The sequence below is a fragment of the Lycium barbarum genome, chromosome 11 (assembly GCF_019175385.1).
Source record: "Lycium barbarum isolate Lr01 chromosome 11, ASM1917538v2, whole genome shotgun sequence".
NCBI lineage: Eukaryota > Viridiplantae > Streptophyta > Magnoliopsida > Solanales > Solanaceae > Lycium > Lycium barbarum.
The window spans coordinates 3,472,787-3,497,038 of NC_083347.1; the positions used below are offsets into that span (position 1 = coordinate 3,472,787).

Consider the following 24,252-nt stretch of genomic DNA (forward strand, 5'->3'; position numbering starts at 1 on the left):
TTCCAAGTGAAACAAAATATACTTGAACTGCATATTTTATTTGACCAATCATTATATTTGTCCATATTCTTTGACAAATTTGAATTCAAGATCCTCATCACCATTATAATATTGAGCGCTACATTATTTCAAAGATACCGTCGACGGTTATTTGATATCGGTTCCAATGCGACATAATTTATCGAGATCTCTTCATTTTTCATCAATTTCAGGTACCTGAACCTTTCCCAAGGTTTTATAAAGTATTATGTCGTGGTGCTCTTTTAAAGCACCTGCCTCATTATTATGACCATCTTGATCATTTGTTCCTCTCCTTCTTCAAGGAGTTTTATGTGTGGAACCGATTGGTCTATCGTCATAGACGTTGTCCTTCAAGGACTTTAGTTCTAATTGGAGCATTTGCAGTTGGAATATAATATTCACTTTTGGGTCAGTAAATGCATCTGGTAGTTAACTTGAATTATCTTTTTAACGAGGATCATACCAGTGATAATTCATTACATATACCTTATTTTCCAGCTGCTTATCATCCCTCCCCCTAATGTTAGGAAATCTAACATTTACCTCCCAACCTAATCTGGGGACCCATCTTTGTGCGTTGTGGTGGAGCAATTAAATCATATACCGCACATTCAAATTTCTAGACGGGAATTACTTGGTTCCTGACCCTGAACCAACCTCGAGGAGAGAATCATTACTTGTTGGCTTGATGCTTACAAGTGCTGCTACATATTAAATAATATATCTCATCCCAAATTTCATTTGAGAGTTTGTTCTCATAACTAAAAGTTTAGCTATAATTGGAGGCATAAAATTTCTGCTAAACCAACTTGGAATAAACCAGCATTATCAACATCATTTCATAATTTGGAATCGTGCTCTTAATTTAAAATTTTGAGCAAACAACCTTGCAAAAATCAAATTGCAAGTTGATATCAAATGCACATGTGACCATAACATAGATGCATCTATTAAAACCATATGATAGTAAATCGGTCCACATGGCAGGTGACTGGTATATATATATATATATATATATATATATATATATATATCACCTTTTATACGTTCCAAAATTATGGGATACAATTCCAACCTTAACTGGTAAATTAATCAATTTGTCATCATGAGAACAAGCAGCACAAGAGAATTCTTGAAGAATATTTTATTTCTTCAATATATAACCACATGAATTCTCAATTATTTTTGCATCACATTTGAACCGGATGACCAACCGGTCATGCCAACTTCCGTAGCATGTAATTCCAACATGCTTGTATTTATGTAGTACAAATTCGGAGGAAAAACGAGCAACATAACACATATATTTTGTTTACCCGCTATAGTTGTAGTAATATGAAGCTATTAAACCTTCCCATAATTTATAGTCTCAATATATTCATATTTGGCCAACGCCTTTGAAACTTAAAAAAGTTTCTTTTGAGACTTACTACAATACCAATATTATGAACAATTTCATTCCTCCGGGTGGTAACAAATTAGCTTTTCAGAGCTCCCAATTAATTATGTACTACCACATATTTCATAATGTCATCCATATGGTGAACATCTCCTTTCAGGGAGTAATTGTCATTATGGTCATGGTCAAAACCTTTATAGGTAATATTTATTTCTTGCTATTACCCTTCAACAATTCGTGATAAGGCATACCACAATATTTATGAGGTACTAAAAATACGTGACCAATGACCGTTTATGCCAATATAAAATTTCTTTAACGAGTCGCGGTATTTATCCAACCATACATGAGCACGTCCTTATCCATAGTGTATTCACATTTCACTTTCAAAATGGGCGAGCATTCACGATGCTCATTACAAGTCACAATATTATGTTCAAGGAATGGACTATAGTCATATATACGTGCTTCATAAATTTTCATTATAAGCTCATTGTCTTTATCATATTCATAGACCCACCTCAACATCACTTTGAAATTGTATCTTTTGCTTTGATGGAGGATTTATAAAATTTCATCAAGTTAGGCTGCACGAGAGTCGTGTGCCCAGATGACCTTTCATACCACATCTTGATGGAAAAAATTACCTTCACCTTTTGAAGGACCATTGTGAGAACCCATAATGATCTCCTTTTATATTACCACAATGATGACTATTATTATTTTGTCTCTCCACGTCCAGATTCATACATTCAACCATTTGTCTTCTTTTAGACATATATATTATTCACCGTTACCACATTCACATCAAGGAATGGAGCATATCAAGTGGGATGGGCTTCACAATTTTTCATCAAATAAATATTATTTTGCTTTAGTCATCATTATATTATCAATATGGTGCATCGGGATTCATACCCAACCACTTATCCATATATAGCGTGTTAGGACATAATACGATGTGACCTGAACCCAACATCTTATTATCATAGTGCACCAGGACCCAAACCCGATGTCTTACCCCTCTTGATGCGATGAGACTTGAATCCACCGTCTTACCCTCAACCAATGGCATAATAGGCCAAATGTAAATTATCAAATTGTGGTGATAAAGTAAACTCTCAAAATAGAAATGTCTCTACCACGAGGAGTCCAGCAAGTCTGTACAAAATATATTAGTAACACGGAACAAATATAAAGGAAGGCCAAAAGAGAAACAGTCCTTGGAGTCTTGGTGAATTTTGTTCAAATATCTCATAATTTTTTTGTGACGTTATAATATAAGAGAAGTAAGTAGTATACTAACACTTTGATACATATTATCTCGAATAACATATATCTAGAATCACTACAAGGTATAAAATTTGTGGCATCTTTTAATATTCCAACGACAATCTCATGAGAAGATTACTCAAAATTGGACTAATATTGAGTTTTTAGTTGCCTAATACTTTAAGCTTATGAACAAAAACGTATGTTAACTTCACCAATCTGATTGTGCATATTTAAAGAATTGATAAAATCATTAAAAGCCTTTGTTATCACCTTTAACGATTATACACATAAACACTATGATAAGATAAAGTAACCTGAAATAGACAAACAAGGTTAACTAGAAAGAGAAGGTCTGCCTTCTCTCTAGAAAACATTACCGTTGCTAACCTTTACAATGGCAATGGATTCACCCACGCGCCTCCCACTGCAATAATCTTGCTACTTTCCAGTGTGATAGTTGTACCTTATAATTACCTTACACCATTGTTAGCAACTTTTCTATCTCCATACTCAACACAGCCATTGAAACCACTGCGCGTCCACCCACGCGCCTCCCTATGGCAACTCCGACGGCCGGAATTCTGGCGCGTAGTGAGCAGCCAAAGGACCCAACAACAGAGGCGACCTCTTCTACACACCCAAATCTGAAAAACAACAGCTATAAAGGGGCAATCGAAGGAACCCAGAAACAATTTATCCCTATTAATAATTACCCAGTGAAGGCAAGGCAAACAACACACAACGGCACACCGGCGGCAATATTTGATGCTGATAACTATTACGGGGTGATAACGGAACAGTGCAAATGGACTTTGGTGGGTAAATATACGTATGGCAGACCTCAAATCGACCTAATTCGGAGCAAATTTCGTGAGCAGATTCCTCTAAAAGGTGAGGTTCGCATAGGTGTTTACGATTATAGACATATTTTCTTAGATTTTGATAATGAAGCTGATCTCAACGACGTTTACTTTAGAAGATTTATTTCTACTAATGACTCTTTGATGAGAATGTTTAAATGGTCTCCGGATTTTGACCCAAATGAGGAAACCTCATTAGCCCCAATTTGGGTTCTGCTTCCGGGTTTGAAATATCATTTGTATCAATGGAATTATGTGAGTCAAATACTCGAGCAAGTAGGGATTCCTATAAAAGGGGACATTGCAACAAATACTAGAACCAGACCAAATCTTGCTAAAGTAAGGGTAGAGGTTGACCTGGAGAAACCTCTTCCGAATTCTGTTTTCATTGGGATAGAAAAGAAAGGAGCTGGATTGAAAGGTTACTATCAAAAAATTGAATACGAAGGTGTTCCGGCTTTTTGTCGAACTTGTAGATTACAGGGTCATGATCAATCCAAGTGCAAAGTGGAAGCTAGGAGAAAAACAAATAAACAGGAGGGTAAACAGGAGGCTACTGTCGAAGGACAAAATAACGAGAATCAAGAGGAAAAAATTGAAACATAACATCATGAAAGGGAAAGGGAAGGGGATAAGAACAGGCACAATGAGAAACACAGCAATGTACCAAGTGGTTCCAACATGGGAAAAAAGAATCAAGATGAGGATGGGTTCATAGAAGTCACTAAGAGAAAGAGCAAGAAAGTTTTTTATAAGCCCACAAACCCAGTCAATACAACGAAAGGTATTGACACCAAAGATGCTCAGAACTATTCTGGCAATCAAAATCAAGGTCAACAGGTGGCAGATACAAGAAATCAGGTTAATAAGCTTTTAGTAGCTGAACAAAGCAAGCAGAAAGAGCAAGAAAAGGCACCAGAAAAACCTCTTATTTTAACAGGAAGCATAGAGGAAAAATTAAATTTGGAAAGTGTTGGAGCTAAAGGGCAGAAGAAGAAGCAAAGAAAGAAAAGGAAGAAAGTAAATGCTGCTAGATTCCTCAAGAATATGCTATGGGATAAACAAAAACCAAAGCAAGAATATGCTAGGGAAAATCTGGATAGAACAGAGCATTATAAGAACAATAAATCTTTAGATAGCATGGAGGTTAATAAAGGAGAAATTGGAGATGATTTATTAGACAGCCAGGGAAGTAGCTCTAAAGGAGAACATAAAGGGCATATGTCTCCTATTACTGCGGATACTGAATGTTTGCAACAAAAAGGAGGTAGACTGGAGATAGATTTGGGATATGTCAAGTTCATTCCACTTGAAGATAAACATGGCCCGGATATAGAACATAATTCAGATCAGGAATTATGTTATGACACCAGCGAGGAACAAATAGCACGAATTTCATCAGATGAGGAGGTGCCAAACAGTTTTGAGAATATTACTGCAGCAGAAGAGGAGCAAATCCTGGACAGCTTGGTTGAAGTATTTGCTCCAAGTCCAAGAGACATCAATGACCCTATCACACAGGAAAGAGAACAAGTCATAAATCAGCAAGGCTTATCACCAAGAGGTAGCAAAAACAGGAAAGGTAAAAACAGTAGAAAAGGAAACAAAGCTGAACAAGCTGAAAAAATGGCTACCCCCTCTAAAATTTCTTTATGATTAAGCTCATAATATGGAATATTAGGGGGATAACCTCTCAAGGTGCTTTCGATAGACTTACTAAATTAGTTAAACTTCACAGAATTGATTTTATTGCTTTGCAGGAACCTTTTTTACAAAGTAATAAAATTGAAAAATTTAGGAGAAAGCTTGGATTTGATCATGCTATCTCCAATTCTCATAGTAAAGTTTGGATTTTTTGGAAAGCTAACATCATTTGTTCAGTACTGTCCAAAAGTAGACAACAAGTTACTTTGCAGGTTCAGCTACAAGGAAATGCAGACATGTCTTGGATAACAATTGTATATGCTAGATCCAAAGCAAATAAAAGGAGACACCTGTGGCAGAAATTAAGAGAGCTAAATTATATCATAAATGGCCCATGGATCATTGGAGGGGACTTTAACTCCATAATGGAAGCGGAAGAAAAGAAAGGGGGTGTTCCATTTAGATTAAGCAATTGTCTTGACTTTATTAATTGTATGGAAGACTGTGGAATGACTGATGCAGGTTTTACAGGTAATATACACACTTGGTGCAATGGAAGAGGAGGAACTGAACGGATACATATGAGACTTGATAGACTTGTGTACAATGAAGAATGGTCTACCAAATTTCAAAACATTCATGTGGAGCATCTATCAAAAACTGGATCAGACCATAATCTATTACTGGTCGACTGCACAGAGGACAATCGACAGGTAATCAAGTATTTTAAGTTCCTTAATTTCTGGACAGAGCAAGAGGACTTTCTTCCATTGGTTAAAAATGTTTGGGACACTGAAGTTTATGGTAATCCTATGTGGAGGTTACAACAAAAGCTTAAGTTTTTAGCCAAGGAACTAAGTAAATGGTCTAGACATAGCATTGGAGATGTTTTTGAGAAAGTTAAGGAGCTGGAAAAACAAGTTTCAGAAGCTGAAACAGCTTATTTGAACTCAGACTCTGATATTGATAGAATGCTTCTCAATAAATCTAAGGCTGAATATATAAAATGGTTGAAAATGGAAGACTCTATCATCAGGCAAAAGGCTAGAATAAAATGGGCTGAAGATGGAGACTCCAATACTAAGTACTTTCATAGTACTATCAGGGCTAGAAGAAGGAGAGCCCAGATTTTTAAAATCAAAGATCAACAGGGCCATTGGGTAGAAGGTAATACTGACATTTCTAAAGCTGCCACAGATTACTTCAGTGAGATGTTCTCTGAAAACCAGAGGGATTTAAATTTGGACTTTGTTAAAGACTGTGACAACTTGATTAGTCAAGAGGACAATACTCTATTGACCAAAATTCCAACAGCTGAGGAAATCAAAATGGCAATAGATTCTATGGATCCTAATAGTTGTGCAGGACCAGATGGATTCAATGGTTTCTTTTTCCAACACTGCTGGGAAATCATCAGAAGAGAGGTATTATCCTTTGTTCTTTCCTTTTTTCATGGAGCTGAACTCACTAAGTTTTATACTCACTCTTGTTTAGCTCTTATCCCTAAGGTCACTTCTCCTGATTGTTTTTCAAAGCTTAGACCTATCATTTTAAGCAATTTTTCTAACAAAATTCTATCAAAAATTCTTGCTTTGAGAATCAACACTATTTTGCCTAAGATTATTTCAGAAAATCAAACTGGTTTTGTTAAAGGAAGACTGATTACCGAAAACATTCTCTTGACACAGGAGATTATTCATGGTATGAGATCCAAATCTAATGATTGCAATGTTGTTATCAAGCTTGATATGTCTAAAGCCTATGATAAATTATCTTGGAATTTCCTTACTTCTATTCTTAGGAAGATGGGATTTGACGATTTCTTTATTAACATGGTTTATAGACTAATTTCTAATAACTGGTATTCTGTGATTATTAATGGCATTAGATTTGGTTTCTTCAAATCCTCTCGGGGATTAAAACAAGGAGACCCTTTGTCCCCAGCTCTTTTTATTATTGCAGCTGAAACTCTTACCAGAGCCTTGAATTATCTTCACCATAATGAAAGGTTCGCTAGTTTCTCAATGCATAAAAAAGGCCCTCAAATTAATCACCTGAGCTATGCTGATGATCTTGTTCTATTCACATCTGCTGATAGAATCTCTATTAAGCTTATTATGAAACAGTTGAAGTTGTATCAAAGAGCTTCAGGACAGGAAATTAATAAGGATAAGACTTGCTTTCTAACTCATAGTAAGACTGACAGGATCTATAACAGAAGGATAAGAAGGTGGACTGGTTACAAACAGGCTACTTTCCCCTTCACTTATTTAGGCTGTCCTATATACTGTGGAAGAAAAAGAATCTCTTATTTCTCTGATATCTCCAAAAAGATTATCAATAAGATTGCAGGTTGGCAAGGTAGATTCTTATCACCTGGAGGTAAGGCTGTGATTATTAAACATATTTTACAATCTCAAACTCTGCATATATTTGCTGCACTGATGCCACCAGTAACAGTTTTATATGAGATTGAAATGCAGTTTGCTAACTTCTTTTGGGGTGAAAAAGACGGGAAAAACAGCTATCATTGGTCCTCATGGGAGAACATGAGCTTTCCTGTTAAAGAAGGAGGCCTGGGCTTCAAAAGTTTGCTGGACATCTGTCATACTTTCACTGCTAAAAGATGGTGGAGACTAAGAACTGAGCCTTCTCTGTGGGCACAATTTTTAAAAGCCAAATATTGTCAAAGAAGCAATCTCAATTCCAAAATGATAGCTTCAAAAGACTCTGCTGCTTGGAAGGACCTGCTTCACATTAGGGATAAAATGGAGATCAATATCAACTGGAGAATTAATTCTGGTAAAATTTTATTCTGGTGGGATAACTGGACTTTTAGAGGGTCCCTTTATCAAATGATTAATCCAACTCCCAAACCTAGAAATGTAATGGTTAAACACTTTTTACATAATCAGCAATGGGAGTTGGATGAAAATGATCCTTTTATTCCAAGGAACATCCTGGAAATGATCAAAAATATCCCTATTGGCAATGAAAGGGAGGATGATAAAGCAATATGGAATTTGAATAGCAATGGAACATTTAGTTGTTCAACTGCTTATGAAATTGTTAGGAATAAAAATATGGCCCCTCCTATTTATAAGTACATTTGGACTAAAGAGATTCCTTTTAAGATTTCATTTTTCATGTGGAAACTTTTAAAGAAAAATCTTCCTCTAGATGCTTACTTATCAAGATTTAACATTAACAAGGGCCCCAGTTGTTGTTGTTGCAGGGTAGCATGCATGGAAACAGGTGACCATGTCTTCGCTGCAAGTGAACTGGCCAAAAAAACATGGCAGAATATAACGAGACCTCTGGGATTTACGGTCACTGCAAATTCAGTCCAAGCCATTCTTTGGCAGTGGTGGAGACAAAAACCAAGGAGCTTAGTCCATAAATTCTTGCTACTTATCACTCCAGTGATAGTATGTTGGGAAATTTGGAAAGCAAGGTGTAAACAAAAATTTGAAAACAAAAAAACCACAGTCTCTAATATATGTTTCAAATCTCTTTTTCAGATCAAGGTGGGCATTGGGAAGAAATTCAAGTACATTGATTACACATGGAACTGGAACAAGGTCTGTCTTATGGCAGAGAATTTCAAGGCAGTAATCACAATTAAAATGATCAAGTGGATTAAACCAACAGGCAACAAGTGAAAACTCAACACAGATGGAAGTTATCTGAAGAATCAGAGAAAAGCTGGAGCTGGTGGTATTGTTAGAAACAGAATTGGGAACATGATCATGGCCTTCTCATATCCATCCCAATTCTACACGAACAATTATAGCGAAGCTCAAGCAGCTCTGATAGGAATCTCTTGGTGTGTTAATCAACAGTTTGAGGCATTAGAAGTGGAACTGGACTCATTATTGGTGGTTCAAATGCTAAATGGTACACTTAAACCCCCATGGAGGATTCAAGGTATTATTGATGAAATAAGGGCAAAGATGACAGGTAGAAACATCTCAGTTCAACACTGCTACAGAGAAGGGAACGAGGTTGCGGATACTCTAGCCAAATACGCTGCACAAGTACAAGCCCCAAGAATTTTTTTGATTGAAGGAGACCTACCTATGGAGGCTAGAGGTCCTTTAAGAATGAACAAACTTGATCTCCCATCCTTCAGGAGACAAGTGAAGAAAAACTCCGGCTGGTTCTTCGAACCTCCGTGAGCAAACCTTCTGTAAATGCATTAACTTCTTATAGTTTCAATGCATCTTTATATATATAGTTTGCTAAGACTGTGACTGATAGAAGTTTGTAGCTTGCTAAAAGGATAGTGTAACCTACTGTTCTAAAAATCAAGGAGGTCAGGTACTGAAGGCCCCCTCCAAGCCAGTGTAATTTTTTTGCGGAAAATAATAGAAAAAAAAAAAAAAAAAAAAAGATAAAGTAACCTCACCTTATGTAGTCCGTAACGGTAGGTGGTTCCTTGCCTAAAAGCTGAAAACTTTCTTCAGGGGATCAAAAGCAAGAATGAGGTCCATAAACATGATATACTTTTTAAAGTACTAGTACAAACATAAAACCATATTCTAATTGATAATGAAATATTCCTTGGACATACACAGAAGTGAAAGAAAATTGACTATATGATAAAATTATACCATGCACATATTCTTGGAAGGAACTTTTACTGGTTATTCCTTCGTAACTCATTCATCTAACTTCATTAATTTAGAAGAATAAATTTTTGACTGCTTTCTTTCGTGCTCTCAACTTTGTTCCAAGTAGTAACTAATCCTTAGTCTAATAGAGATGGATGGACACCGTGAGGCACTTACAATTTTGATGGACACCGTGAGGCACTTACAATTTTAAGTAAAACAAAGTTTAAGAAATGAAAACAAACACCTTAGTTTTAACATAGCAGTAACTAAATCATTTTCTTAACTAGCATACCATTGGATCATTATGGTTGTAATCGTAGTTAAAACATACCTGAGGATTGCATTAAAAATTGCAACATCACCTTTTATTCATGGTTGTATATACAAAGACCATGCCACGAAATTTGCTGTACCACGTCAATTTGTGGTTGCCTTTGAAGGATGAAGATAATCATAACTTGCAAGATGGTAGAAATTTGGCTAGAGTTTCGTGCTGATAACGTGTTATAAAATCATTCTAAAAGAGTTAGTACAATATATCAAAAGATGAAGCAAGAACAATAAAGAGATAAGAGATAAGAGCTTTCTTATTCATCCAAATGTGTTCAAGTGTATTTCATATGAAAACTTATGCCTCTATTTATAGTGCTACATATGCATTCAATATATGAGATAATGGAAGAACCATTAAGATGGTGGAAGATAATGGAAGAACCATTAAGATGGTGGAAGATAATGGAAGAGGCATTATATTTGTGTAGTGGACATCCATACTATATATTTCATAACAATTCTAGATAATGTTCAAAAGAATCACCACTAATTGGAAGGCTCAATACTTATCCTTTCGCAAAAGTCGAACACTGTTCACACCCTTTCGCAGAGATAGATAATTAACTTATTATATACTCCCTCCCTTCTAATTTAAGTGTGTTAGTTAATTAGACACGGAATTTAAGAAATAAAAGAAATTTTTTGAATTTTGTGATCATAAATTAATGATGTGTATAGTTCTTTAAATCTTGTGGCCTTAAACTTGTCATGTAAAATTTTGGAATTGAAAAACTTACTAAATATAGAAAGAGACACTCTTTTTGGAACAGACCAAAAAGGTCAAACTTAAAAGCGGCATTTGATTGATGACACGTCAGGATAACTTGTTAATTCAAACAAAGGTGTTAATATGATATTCTCATTTTTTTTTAGTTAATTTTCTTGTAAAACTGTCTTGAAATTAATTATTCAACTAGGTAATATATCATCACCCTTATACATCAGCAATTATTTTCTTCTCATTCGACTCAAATAGTATTCATTGGATAGTTTTTGGAATGTGAACGACTGACGTAGGATGATGTCAAATTATTCTGAAATATATCTCTAAAATTAAGTACAATATTCATAGTATATTTGTTTTTAGCATATAATCTAATAACAAGAATGTTGTAACATTCTTATGGAGAAATGCATGTACTCTATATATAACAATATAATTAGATATTGTGACCACAAAATGCGTCTATATCTTTGCAAATTCTATTGTGTCCTTCCCGTCATGACCTTTGCTGAAGAAGATGTTGGTGTAATCAGAATAAAGAATTTGCTTGTAAATTGGTTTTTCCCCATTCTCTAGCGTTTCTTGCAAAGGACCAATAACACTTGTAGGCTTTGGATGCAAGAAAATGGGCACAGAAACCCTATTCTTGCTCCCATTAGCAATCACGCGATGTTCAACACTCTTGTATTTGTCATTGCTCATTATTTGAAGTGCATCGCCAATATTGATTACCAGAGCCCCGTTGACCGGAGGGACATGAATCCAATCATTAGTTTCAAGTTTTTTCACGTAGAGCCCGCCAATATCATCTTGAAGGAGAACAGTAATTGTTGAGATATCTGAGTGACGTCCTACTCCAACCGAAAGCTCAGGGTTGGGACATTTTGGATAGTAGTTAAAGTTTATTCTCTTTGAACCCATTAAAAGTTGCTCTTTCTCTTCATCAATTGCTTTTACATTCAATCCTCCCATTAGTGATTTCAAAATCTTCCTTATAACAGTATCACACCTCTTCAAGTAGTCAAGTGCTTCTTCCCTGAAAGAACATTCACAATAATTACTAGTTAGAACTCAAAGGATTCAATGTTTTACCTACTATTTTATAAAGGATAAACTTATACACCAACAATATGGAGATACTTTTTACATTATAATGTATTATATGTTATAATTTATTCATGTATACAACTTTATTTTTCAGGATACTAATCTCGCTTATCAAGAGTGGTAATCTATAGTCACTTTTTAGACGACTTGATAGAATAAATTTTCTTTTTTACGTGGTGAGAAAAAAGGCGAACCTGCAAGAAGAAGGCCAAAATAAAGAAGCTTCATCATGAGAAACATGAACAAGCGAAAGGTAATCTCTCCAACCCAGTGTCTTCTCAGCTTCAGGCGTAAAACTTGTTCCATACCTCACATTACTCGAAACTGAATTCTCTTTCGTATACTTTTTCTTTTCCTCAGCTGGTAAACTGAAGAAACGATGACTCGTCTCCTTTATATTATTAAGAACTTGAATAGGAACTCCATGATTGATGACTTGAAAGAAACCCCAGTTTTGTGCTGCTTTGCAAATCTGATCAGCCACCTTTGGATCATCCCAATTGGACGCGTCGATTATTGGGATTGAATCATCAGTTATTACCGTGCTCGTAGTGATTCGTTCTTCAAGTGGTTGAATATATTGCTTAGGAAGTTCTTGAATTCCCATATCACAAAGGCCCTTAACTCCATGCCCTTCATTGACAACAAAATCAAACACTTTTTCAGAGTTTGAAAGAATTTTGGACAAGTGTGCAACCATTGTTAAAAGTAATAAATAAAGGAAAAATAACGAAAGAATTTAAAAAGTTGATGTATGGGAAGAAAAAAGGAGATGATACATGATCTAATGCCTTGTCCTGGTGAAACATTTGTAATTGAGTCACTCAATTTATAGGCTTTGTGGGGAAGATTACATGAGATATGAAAGTCAAATTAGAACTGTAAAAGTTTGCATATTGGCCTAATTAATCACATTGCAGTCCTTGAATGGCACGTTAGTTCTTTCTGGTGGAATTCCAAAAAGAGAGTCCTAATTAAACTATCTAAAGTTTATTAGCAATGAGAATTACTGTTTAAATTCCAATTATAATGATGAAGGTTTCTGCCTTTTTGACTAGTTGGCAATCTTGGTCTTGAATGGGTTGTTGGAGAACATACTTTGTTTCAATTTTTTTCCAAAAAAGAAAAGAAAAAAACAAATGCATAGATTGTACAGTACTATTTTTGACTTATCTTAACATCCTCATTCTTTAGTCATCTATCGGTTTTTCATTATTTAGACACAATTTAGTTTCATCAAATTTTATGCATATAGTAATATTACTATATATAATTTTGATAAGGGACTTGGACAGTCTGAAGAATCAGTTGTTGGGGGGAATAGAGTCCGGAACTTTTCTAACCAAAAAAAATATATTTTGGAATCAAACTAACCCGTTAAAAAAAAAAAAATCAAAGTAGGCTTCACGCACAGAATTTTTGCGTGAAAGGACCCAAGTGTACATTTACAGTTTGGTCCTTTCACGCACAGAATCTGTGCGTGAACCCCTCCCCCGCACCCCAGCTTTTATTCTTTGGAAATCAAACTCAAAATTAAGCTTTTTTCCGTACTTTGACCGAAGATTAGTTACGTTTCAAAACACCGGAATATAAATATTTTATATAGAACTTAATAATTTTTTTAGTGTACAATAATATCGACTCATTACATCAAGTATACATATACATTTAGATCGTCGTTTTAGGGGTTGTAAAGTGCTCCGAAGTAAGTTTGAAAACTTGTTATACATATACATTTAGATCGTCGTTATAGGGTTCTAATTAATATAGGATGTCGCACGAGTTATTATTAATCGACAATAAATACTAAAATAACTAATTATCATTAAAAAAATAATACCCAAAAATATATATAATATTAACATAAAATGTACATTTTATTTACAAATATACAATCTCCTAAGGCCTAAGGCCAACCCCACCACCTTCACTATCATCAGGATCCTCTCTCCTCCTCTTAATGACAGGATGATTTATGCCATGATCATTCTTTCTTCCCTTCTTCAGGCCATGAGTGAAAATATGCTTCCTGTGGGAGATGGCGGCAGTCGAAAACTGAGTAGCCTCATTAGATGCCTCAGGAGATGACTCAATCGAACAAGATTGGACCACAGGAGCAGAAGAATGAACTTGAAATAACATATAAATAATTTAATTTAGATTTATCATAAACTAAACATGAATAAACATATAAACAATTATTTAATAAATTATTTCATTGTAAAAAAACAAACCCGTGTGTAGACGGCCTCCTGAGATGGTTGGTCAGAGGGCTCCTTAGCTGGCTCCTCAACGGTCTCCTGAGCGCTACCTGGATCTGTAGCTGGAGGTGGAGATGGGTCAATCTGAACAAAAGGAGATAGGTCCACAGGCGCAGAAGAATGAACCTATAATACATGTAAATAATTTAGTTTAGATTAATAAAATAATTAATTAATACATTATTTTATTGTAAAAAAACAAACTTGTGTGTCGACGGGCTCCTGAGATGGCATGTGAGAGGGCTCCTGAGCGGTCCGCGGAGCCGGAGATACAGATGGTGTTGTAGGCCTGGCTGTAGGACGAAGAAAGTAGTCATCGAAAATAATATCCAAGTTTAAGTCCTCATGTCCGTCTCCCATATGTAGATCACTAACTGGCACCTGTGGAAATGATGACCAAGGATCATAATGTGCAAACATTTCTGGCGTATATCCAGGTCTCTGTGAAGTCGACAGTCCGAAAGAAGAAGTCGATGTGATATTTGTAGCCGACGGAGCCTGACAGGCTATATCATCAAGCTCATCTACCAGACCTCTGCCAGCCCGACCACCTCTATCATCCCTACCGCCCTCTGGAACACCCACTGGTACAGGCTATGGAGTAGGCTATGGAACATCCTCATCGACACGATGCCACTCCTGTTCCCGTGTCCTACCAGTGTCGGTAAGCTGAACTATCCGTGCTGCATATGCCGCTATCCCGAGGTCGGTGGACTCCGTAAGGGGAATGCTCTCATGGCGTATCATCAGAGTCATCTGTAGCTGCATATATTTGCAAATTTTAAGAATTGAATAAATTCGTAAAATAATACATAATAAGACGATGGATTAAGTTTAAGACTAATAAAACTTACCAGCGCCTCATACGCTTCTGAGAATGATGCATATCCTCGGCCATCAGGAGGAGGCATCAAAGGGTTGGCAATCAAGGAGCGAGTGATATGCATGTACCACGTTATGTACTCATGGACCCGAGTGTCATGTTCGACCATAGCTAGAGTCGTCATCATCGTGTTCCATGCATCGACTTCCTAGTGCATACGCGCCCGCTATGCCGCATTGTCGATCGAACGCTCGTCCCTGGTATAGTGGGTGTGCTCCCAATGTGTAGCTGCGGGTATGTTCTGTACATGCCCAAACTGCTGTAACACGCGGTCGGGCGCGTGATGCTCAATGATGTCCATATGGATCAATGGACACCGTGCCATCCACATGTGCTCACCAGCCCTACAAAACGTCGGCAGCTGACTCAAAATCTTATCATACGACGTCCATATGAAAGCCTATAAAAAGAATTCAACTAGTTAACAATAAAAGACTAACAAAAATAACAAACTAATGTTAAATAAAAAAAACTTACCTCGGGCGCCGTCATGCGGTTTAACTAATCCCTAAAGCGGGAGAATGACATGGTGCATCTCCACACCTCTGGTACGGCCTCACGACCATCTCCACGCTTATGGCATATCCTCAGCAACATAGTCATCGGGAGGGTGCAGCTATGGGCTGAAAAGGTCTCAACCTAGTCCACACCCATATCTGTCATAGTCATCAAAAAAAGTATTTATCAGTTGTCATTTCGAAAAAATATATTTAGTGTTTTATTACACACACTTAAATATATTACCTGAAGAAGAGGGCTAAATGCAACGACCTCAAGCCTCTCGCCCATAGAGGCTCGATCAAATCCTCTGTACATGTAAGCCAGGACAGCGGCGCCCCAACTGTAACATCCCAGCTGGTCTAGATCCTCAATAAAGAGCAGATACCTTATGCTCATATCTGCACCCGATGTGTTCGGGAACATGATGAGAAGATATAAATGAGCACGTCGGTCAACATCAGCCTGAGGTGTCGCCTCGCCAATCGGATGTTGCAGATGTACGAGGCGCAAGTGAGCATGGAGGGAAGACCGCAACCACCGACTCTGTCCACGCATATCCCTCTGATGAGACACGAAACCAGTGAGCCTAGTCAACTCCTGGGGATACGACAGCTGCAGAGGCTCCACTTTATACAATGCCTGTCCATCAATATGTAGACTATAAATCACCTCGACATCCTGCAGGGTGATGGTAGCCTCGCCAGTGCGGAGATGAAATGTAAGGGTCTCCGGTCACCAGCGTTCAATCATGGCCGTCACTAGAGCCCTTTCGTGCGCAAGCCGAACAACCTCGATGCACCGATAGATACCGCCCCGACGTAGTATATCTATGACACGAGGATGTGGGGGAATAGCCTCTAGAATATCCCATGTTGACTCCCCCAAACGGGTACAGACTACTCTACTAGAGGATATCGGTGCATCCCATACATACTGGGACCTATGCTCATGCTGTAGATAAAGTACCCCTCTGTGGTCGAAGGGCCCCGGCTCCATGCAGGTGTCCTATCTATTTTAGGCATTTTAAATTAATCATTAATACATGAAGTAAGGATTATTGTGGTATATTTTTTACACATTTTAAATTAATCATTATTTTTTTAATTAATCTCTAATACATAGTATTAGTTATGTAATCTTTTACCGAGATATTATACAAAGGATTGAATCCTAAACTAATGATTTTCAATTTCTAATTAGCAAATAAATAAATTAACAATTAAAGATATAAAGATTAATAATTAACAAATCAAAAAATTAACAATTAGCTATCAAATAATTAGCATATAATTAATAAATAAACAATTAACTAACTAATCAAACAATTAATAAATTATTAGCATATAATTAATAAATAAACCATTAATTAATTAATCAAATAATTAACAAATTATTAGCATATAATTAATAAATAAACAATTAAATAACTAATAAAATAATTAATAAATTATTGACAAATAAATAATTGGCTTAGCAAAAACTAAATAAATAATTAGCTAGTCTAACAATTGAAATAACTAATCTAACAATTAACAAATACTAAATAAACAATTAACAAATTAACAACAAATAAAAAAATAAAAAAAGATCAGAAGCAGCCCATTTTGCGCACAAAAAAAGTGCGGAAAAGTTTTTTTTTTTTGTCCATATCCGCAAATAATACACAATAGTAATGCTTAGGTTAATAATGTAATAGAAAAATCGTAGTAAAATACCTAGATTGAAGCTTTGATTTTGAGTTTTTGAATGGAATTATACGCCGCTTTATTGCGAAGAAACTTGTTCCTAGACTTCAATATACCAAAAATATTGACTTTTAGGTTGGAAATCAACAAGAAAACGATGTTTTTGATCGCGTGGGACCTCGAAAATGCACCTTTAATGGCTGATTTTTTTTTTTCCTTTTGATCGTGGGGGCCAGTGGTGGGGAAGAAGGAGGCCGTATATTTAAGAGCTTTTACGCACAGAATCTGTGCGTAAAAGGACTTAAGTGTAAAACTATACTTTGGTCCTTTTACACACAGATTCTGTGCGTAAAGCCTATTTTGATTCCTTTTTTTTTTTAATGGGTTATTTTGATTCCAAAAACTTATTTTTGGGTTACAAAAGTCTTGGACCCGGGGGAATACTCGAGTAATAGCCCATCACCTAATATCCGTTGTAAATAATTTGGAATCTTCCACAAATAGTAGCTAGATTAGTATCCTTTTGGCAAAAAAATAGCAATATTTTTTTTACTTCAAAATATAGCAGTATTTTTCTTTTAAAATGTAACATATACACTGTATGCGCTTTATCTCAAAACGTAGCATATATATTATATTTTATGTGCGTGCATACAGTATCAATGTATATACACTGATAAATTATATAAACATTGATAGTATATACATTGTATGAGCGCATACAAGAATTGCGCCTCCAATTTAGAGATATGTGTATCAAAATCAATACAGATGGAAGCAGTGGCGGAGCCACATATCCGAACCCCCTCGGCGGAAAAAAATACTGTTTTTACAAGGTTAAAATTATTTTTTATGTATATATAGTAGATGTTGAACCCCCTTAGGCTTCTTCGTATATTTACTTTTTTATATTTTGAACCCCCTCGGCAGAAATCCTGGCTCCGCCACCGGATGGAAGTTCTCTATGTGGATTGAACAAAGCTGGAGCGGGAGGAATTATCAGGAATCAAGATGGAGAGATGCTACTTGCTTATTCTGAAAGACTGGAATTCTGCAGCAGCAACATTGCTGAGGTCAAAGCTGCTATCCTAGGACTTCAATATGGCTATACTCTAGGAATGCAAAATGTGATCTTGGAAATGGACTCCAAAATTATCATTGATATGATAAATGGAGCTAACAAGCCATCATGGAAACTGCAAGCACTGATTGATATTATCAAAGACTGGCTAAGGAAATTAAATGGCACAGCTAGACATTGCTACAGAGAAGCAAACATAGTACATTCTTTCAAAACAAGGCTCCATTCTCGGTCTAAACAGTGTTTATCAAGACCATAGGAATCTTCCAAAGAATGCCATTGGTGCGTATAGACTAGATAAAGCTGGAATGGCTAATTTTAGGATAAGGAGGAAGAAAGTAGGTATTGGCTAATGCCTACAGAACAAATGATGAATCTCTCATGGAAGAAGAAGATTCACCATTTGTTCAGCTATTCTTTTGTAAGCTGATTCGAAAAAGGGGAAATCCCTCTTTAGTATAGGAATGGCCTGTCATTCCTTTATGCTGGACGGTTACAATGTAACTGTCCTTTTTGTGTAAGTTTGTTCATAATAAAATTGAAAATTAAAAAAAAAAATGTGTATCAATACATCTGCTATAAAATATAGCTATATTTTATAATTATTTTAAATATCGCTTAAGGTATAATTATAAAGCATAATCAGTTATGTTAGATAATTTTTCCTAATTTCTAATAGCACCACCTAGTCCTCCAATACCAGGGTCTCCTTTCAATGCTCCGTTTGTATTTAGCATCACATACACACTATGCGTTATCACCTATAGGATTGTCAATCCCATGAAGCCCAAGACATCCCTGTATGCTTTATGTTTGTTTTTTTTAGCTTTATGTTTTTTGTTTAGCTTTATGCTTTTGATTGATCTTTTGTGTCAAGCATTTTTCTTAAATTTAACTATAAGTTGTATAATATTATTATGTTGTTTATAACAAAGAATTAAGTAAGAATATTTTTTTTTTCTTATAGTCATATATATTGATGATATCCATATGCAGTCAAATGATTATTGTTTTCTGAAATTCCTATGTAATTTACGTAACCACGGAAAAATCACCTAATCCGTGTTTATAAAAATTGGGACTTTTCATGGTTATATATAACCATGGGATGAACTACGGGTTTAGAACACCATACCACATAATTTTAAAAACAATGGAAACAAACGTGGTTTCATAAAAAACCATACATTCATGAACCATGGGAAACCACCATCCAAACAGGAGGATCTTCTTCACTTTCTCATTCGAATCAGAGGAAGAGGAAAAAGAATCCTTGCTAAATTCAACAGTTATATCCAAATGAAATTAAAGTGTTGAGAAATTAGCACTATGTTTAATCACATTAAGGTTGAAGGATGGGGAAAAAAGAAAAGTTGGACATAATTGAACTTTTCAACTCACCTTTTGTAATCATTCGGTGAGAGAATATCAGTTATAATCCCCTTGTTATTCAAAATCTGGGTATTTCCGCATTATGAAAATCAAATCCTTGACCTATAGACAAACTAATGAAATTCAGGTTGGTTCCAAGGTTCAAATGCAAATAGCTCCAACTTCAATATTTTTCCTACAAAAAAATCAAGCCATAGAATTTAAAAATGAGCAACTGGTTTGAGCAATATTTCAAGCGAAATAATAGTTTTCGTTCACAAAATTTTATCTTTTTAAAAAAAAAAATATTGTAATTAAAATTGAAAAAAATATTTGGTAAATCATTAGCAAGAGAGTTGAAGAAGAGGTCAAACTTTCAATAGACTTGAAGTGATCTCTGATCTGATTGAATCACCGTTGAAGTAATGTTTTTGACTTTTTTCCTTCTCAAAAAATAGTGCATAGACGAAAAAGAAACACTCACAGCACTAACAAAGAGACTTGAGAAAGAGGTCAAACTTTCAAACAAAACGGCTTCATTCAAGGAATGCTCAAAGACTCATTTTATGGTAAGTCATTAAATCCACATCTTACAATTCTGTTAAAGTAAAAAATAAATAATAAATTATTGTTTCTTTATTCCAATGTGAAAATATATTAGGAACAGACTTGGCACACCAAAATATGGGCTTGACTTTTTAGTAGAAGAAAAGAACTTAAAATTGGAGCTATTTCCATTAGAATAGGTCAAGGATTTGGGTCCATGACTTTCAACCTAAAAGTGTAATTAAGAATTATGAATTCACATAGTATGGAAATTTAGTGCTTCTATCTTTGTCAGTCAGTAGTAGTCGCACTATTGCAATATAATTTCTTGTCCGTTCTTAATAGTAGTCGCACTATTGCAATATAATTTCTTGTGCTCCGATTTCTGCTATTATCTGTTATTTCCTGTGCTTTGATTATCCTGTGTTATCTGCTCCGATTTCTGCTATTATCTGTTATTTCCTGTGCCGCTTGCATTATTTCATTTCCATATCGCTTTGAATCTCTAATCTCTTATTCGAATTTCTTAACCTTATCTGACTTCTTTTTATGCTTTTATTGAGCCGAGGGTCTTTCGGAAACAGCCATCCTACCTTGGTAGGAGTAAGGTCTGCGTACACTCTACCCTCCCCAGACCCCACGATGTGGGATTTCACTGGGTTGTTGTTGTTGTTGTTGTATCTTTGTTAGTCATTCTTGAAATTCTAAGATAAAGTTATTATGATAAGCCTGATCTTCCTTTTAGTTCATACAACTTTTCAAGTCATGACTTGATGAAGATAATAAACACATAAATTCATGTTGTCTTGACATCAGGATGACTTCAAGCACATATCATCCAACTAAATTCTGTCCCTTTTTTCTATAAAACTGAATAGAAGTACTAATAACAAAATATATAGGAAGATTTAGGTCTACTATTCAATTTGTTGGTACAAAGAAAAAAAGTTATTATTGTTGTAAAATAAAACGGTGTAATAAAATCAAGAAACAATGGAAGGCAGAGAAGAGAGAGAGATAGGAGCAGTAGTATTACTTTTCTTTCATTATTTTGAGTATGCATATTTCATCTATTGATATGGCTATTTATAACCCCCAATTTGTGTAGTAACTTGATATATGTACAATACTCCCCCTTGGATGTCCATGTAAAAGAAAAATCTAGTGGAAGAAAAAGTATACATAGTTATTTGTAATACTCATTGTTTACTGCCTCATTATAAACCTTACCAGGAAAACTCAATGGGAAAAAAATTGGTCTAGCAATTAATTGGAGGCGTTTGATTAATGATTTCGCTAGACCATTTTGAGTATGAACATGAGCAACCGGATGCTCAACTGCTATCCCAGTTGATATACAATAATCATTAAAAGCTTGGGATGTAAACTCACCAGCATTATCGAGGTGAATTGTCTTAATTGCATAATCTGGAAATTGTGTTCTTAATCTTATTATTTGAGCAAGTAATCTCGCAAATGCCAAATTGCGAGTTGATAACAAACACACATGTTACCATCTTGTAGATGCATCTATTAAAACCATATAACATTTAAATGGTCCACATGGTGGGTGAATGGGCCCACATATATCACCTTGTATACGTTCCAGAAATGCAGGGGATTCAACCCCAACTTTAATTGCTGATGGTCTAGTAATTAATTTGCCTTGAGAACATGCAGCACAAGAGAATTACTTGAATTGAAGAATCTTTTGGTTCTTCAAAGAGTGCCCGTATGAATTCTCAATTATTTTGCGCATCATATTAGAAACGGGATGGCCCAACCGGTCATGCCAAATAATAAAATCATTTGAGGTAGTAAACTTCTGGTTTACTGTGGCATGTGTTTCAACCATGCTAATCCTTGTGTAGTATAAGCCGGAAGAAAGAGCGGGTAATTTTTCGAGCACATATTTCTTACCCAACATCATTGTAGTAATATAAAGATATTCAATCTTTCATCATTTGTAGTCTCAATATGATAGCCATTTTGGCTAATGTCTTTGAAACTCAGTAGGTTTCTTTGAGATTTACTACAATATAATGCTTCATTAATTGCCAAATTTGTTCCTCCGGATAAATAAATTAGCTTTTCTGGAGCCTTCAATTAATCTTGTACTTCCAGATATTGTATTAACATTGACTTCTTTCATCACCAAATAAGAGAAGTATTTCTTATCTCTTAAAATAGTTTGTGTTGTAGCACTATCTATAAGACATATATCATCGTAATTGATCTTGGGTCCGACTGATAACTGGGGAATTTCCATATTCTTCATAAAAATAAAAGGTACATTATAAGAAATGTGAAAATGAACAACTTTAGGAAACTGCACTAGAAATGTAGAAACTAGTAAGACATGATATTTTAGGAAATACACTTAAGAAAAACAAACTAGTGATAAACATAAAAGTAAACAACAACTTTTCTCATAGTACTATTCCCCAGTGAGATGATCAGTTCTTCAGTTAATATCATCATAGAAGTCTCCAGCTTCTAAATGAGTAATAGTTGAGAGGCTTTTAAAATCATCATCTTTATAAGCAAGATTTGCCTCAATATCATCATGTTTGTTTGAGGGAGCTGCTTCATCATCATTATTATGAAAGGTCAAGCATGCCTCAACGTTATTTTCTCTTCCTTTGAGAGAGGCCTGATAAAGCTTGACAAAATGATCGGGCGTACGACAAATACGTGCCCAATGACCTTTCATACCACATCGGTGGCACATATTAACTTTACCTCTTGAAGGATTATTTTGAGAACCCTTATTGGTCTCTTGTTTAGTCTCACCATGCTGACGATAATTATGACGTCCCCTTTCACGTCCATGTCCACGTCCACGTCCACGTCCACGACCATGGCCACGATCACGGTAATTATTTTGCCTTCTTTCAGGCTTATCATAACCTGCTGCTGCATTCACTTCAGGGAATGAAGCAGGCCCAGTGGGACGGGATTCATGATTTTTCGCTAATAGAGTATTATTCTGCTCAGCCACAAGTAGGCATGAAATTAAATCAGCATACTTTTTGAACCCCTTTTCACGGTATTGCTGTTGTAGCAACACATTTGAAGCATGAAAAGTGGTAAAAGTTTTCTCTAATAAGTGTTCATCAGTGATAGTTTCTCCACACAATTTTAATACATAACTTCTTGATGGATAGCAGAATCAGTTACAGTTTTAAAATCTTGGAGCTGGAGATGCATCCAGTCATATCTAGCTTTCGGTAATACCGTCAGCTTTAGGTGTTCATATCGATTCTTCAAATTATTCCACAATTCAAGTGGATCTTTCACAGTTAAATATTCAGTTTTTAATAATTCATGGAGATGATGACGAAGGAAAATCATAGCCTTGTCTTTATCTTGACTTTATGATTTATTTCCCTACTTAATAGTATCCCTGACACCTTTAGCGTCAAGGTGAATTTCAGCATCAAGGACCCATGATAAATAATTTTTTCCGGTAATATCAAGTGACATAAATTCAAGCTTTGATAAATTTAACATAGTGAAAACTATCAAAGAAAATATCCAAAGTTAGACATAATAAGAAATATTGTCAAAAAAAAAAAAATCTACGATTATGGGCAGTACATAATCGTGTACTATATTCTTTCTTGTTAAGACAAATAGTTATGTTTGTAAAGTAATTATTATACTATGTATACTAAAATAACCAACTGTGGAATCAGGTATAAATAATAAGTATAGTGATAAAGCATAATTTCAGTGGGTAATTAGGTCTATTAGCCATATATTTTATGTTGTTCATAAAACTTTAACAATTTTCAAAAACACAGATAATAAAATCAGTATTTATTTGGCAAAATATAATAATGTGCAGTGAGAATTGACAATTAGGCCTAATAATCTTAACACTGGATCATCGAGACATACCTCGCGAGAAATGGCGTTCAACTTGTTCCAAAGGAAAAACAC

The 24,252-nt window shown here is 35.4% G+C and overlaps 3 protein-coding genes across 3 annotated transcripts; 1 reads left to right on the top strand and 2 right to left on the bottom strand.

Annotated features, from left to right (window-relative positions):
- Window positions 1-4,236: 4,236 nt before the first annotated feature.
- Window positions 4,237-9,377, top strand: LOC132617573 (uncharacterized). The gene is made up of 4 exons (XM_060332615.1): window positions 4,237-5,184; window positions 5,316-8,627; window positions 8,721-8,780; window positions 8,892-9,377. The coding sequence occupies exons 1-4, from the start codon at window positions 4,237-4,239 to the stop codon at window positions 9,375-9,377; spliced, it is 4,806 nt and encodes a 1,601-aa protein (XP_060188598.1).
- Window positions 9,378-11,167: 1,790 nt separating this feature from the next.
- LOC132617624 (feruloyl CoA ortho-hydroxylase F6H1-3-like) lies at window positions 11,168-12,794 on the bottom strand. Its single transcript, XM_060332673.1, has 2 exons — window positions 12,174-12,794; window positions 11,168-11,908 (listed from the first exon to the last, which is right to left on the bottom strand). Exons 1-2 carry the CDS (start codon window positions 12,677-12,679, stop codon window positions 11,335-11,337), a joined length of 1,080 nt encoding a protein of 359 aa, XP_060188656.1. The 5' UTR covers window positions 12,680-12,794; the 3' UTR covers window positions 11,168-11,334.
- A 9,977-nt stretch (window positions 12,795-22,771) lies between these two features.
- Window positions 22,772-23,820, bottom strand: LOC132617577 (uncharacterized). The gene is made up of 3 exons (XM_060332618.1): window positions 23,721-23,820; window positions 23,461-23,600; window positions 22,772-23,362 (listed from the first exon to the last, which is right to left on the bottom strand). Exons 1-3 carry the CDS (start codon window positions 23,818-23,820, stop codon window positions 22,772-22,774), a joined length of 831 nt encoding a protein of 276 aa, XP_060188601.1.
- Between the last annotated feature and the right edge of the window lie 432 nt (window positions 23,821-24,252).

Excerpts from the sequence above, each read along its gene's own strand:
- LOC132617577 (XM_060332618.1), bottom strand. The coding sequence starts at position 23,820 with ATGTTAAATTTATCAAAGCTTGAATTTATGTCACTTGATATTACCGGA. Across the intron at positions 23,601-23,720 it reads AATTCACCTTGACGCTAAAG|ATCCACTTGAATTGTGGAAT; the intron begins GTGTCAGGGATA and ends TAACTGTGAAAG. Across the intron at positions 23,363-23,460 it reads ATTCTGCTATCCATCAAGAA|CAATACCGTGAAAAGGGGTT; the intron begins GTTATGTATTAA and ends TTGCTACAACAG.
- LOC132617624 (XM_060332673.1), bottom strand. The coding sequence starts at position 12,679 with ATGGTTGCACACTTGTCCAAAATTCTTTCAAACTCTGAAAAAGTGTTT. Across the intron at positions 11,909-12,173 it reads TTTTGGCCTTCTTCTTGCAG|GGAAGAAGCACTTGACTACT; the intron begins GTTCGCCTTTTT and ends ATGTTCTTTCAG.
- LOC132617573 (XM_060332615.1), top strand. The coding sequence starts at position 4,237 with ATGGGAAAAAAGAATCAAGATGAGGATGGGTTCATAGAAGTCACTAAG. Across the intron at positions 8,628-8,720 it reads TACTTATCACTCCAGTGATA|ATCAAGGTGGGCATTGGGAA; the intron begins GTATGTTGGGAA and ends TCTCTTTTTCAG. Across the intron at positions 8,781-8,891 it reads ACACATGGAACTGGAACAAG|AATCAGAGAAAAGCTGGAGC; the intron begins GTCTGTCTTATG and ends AGTTATCTGAAG.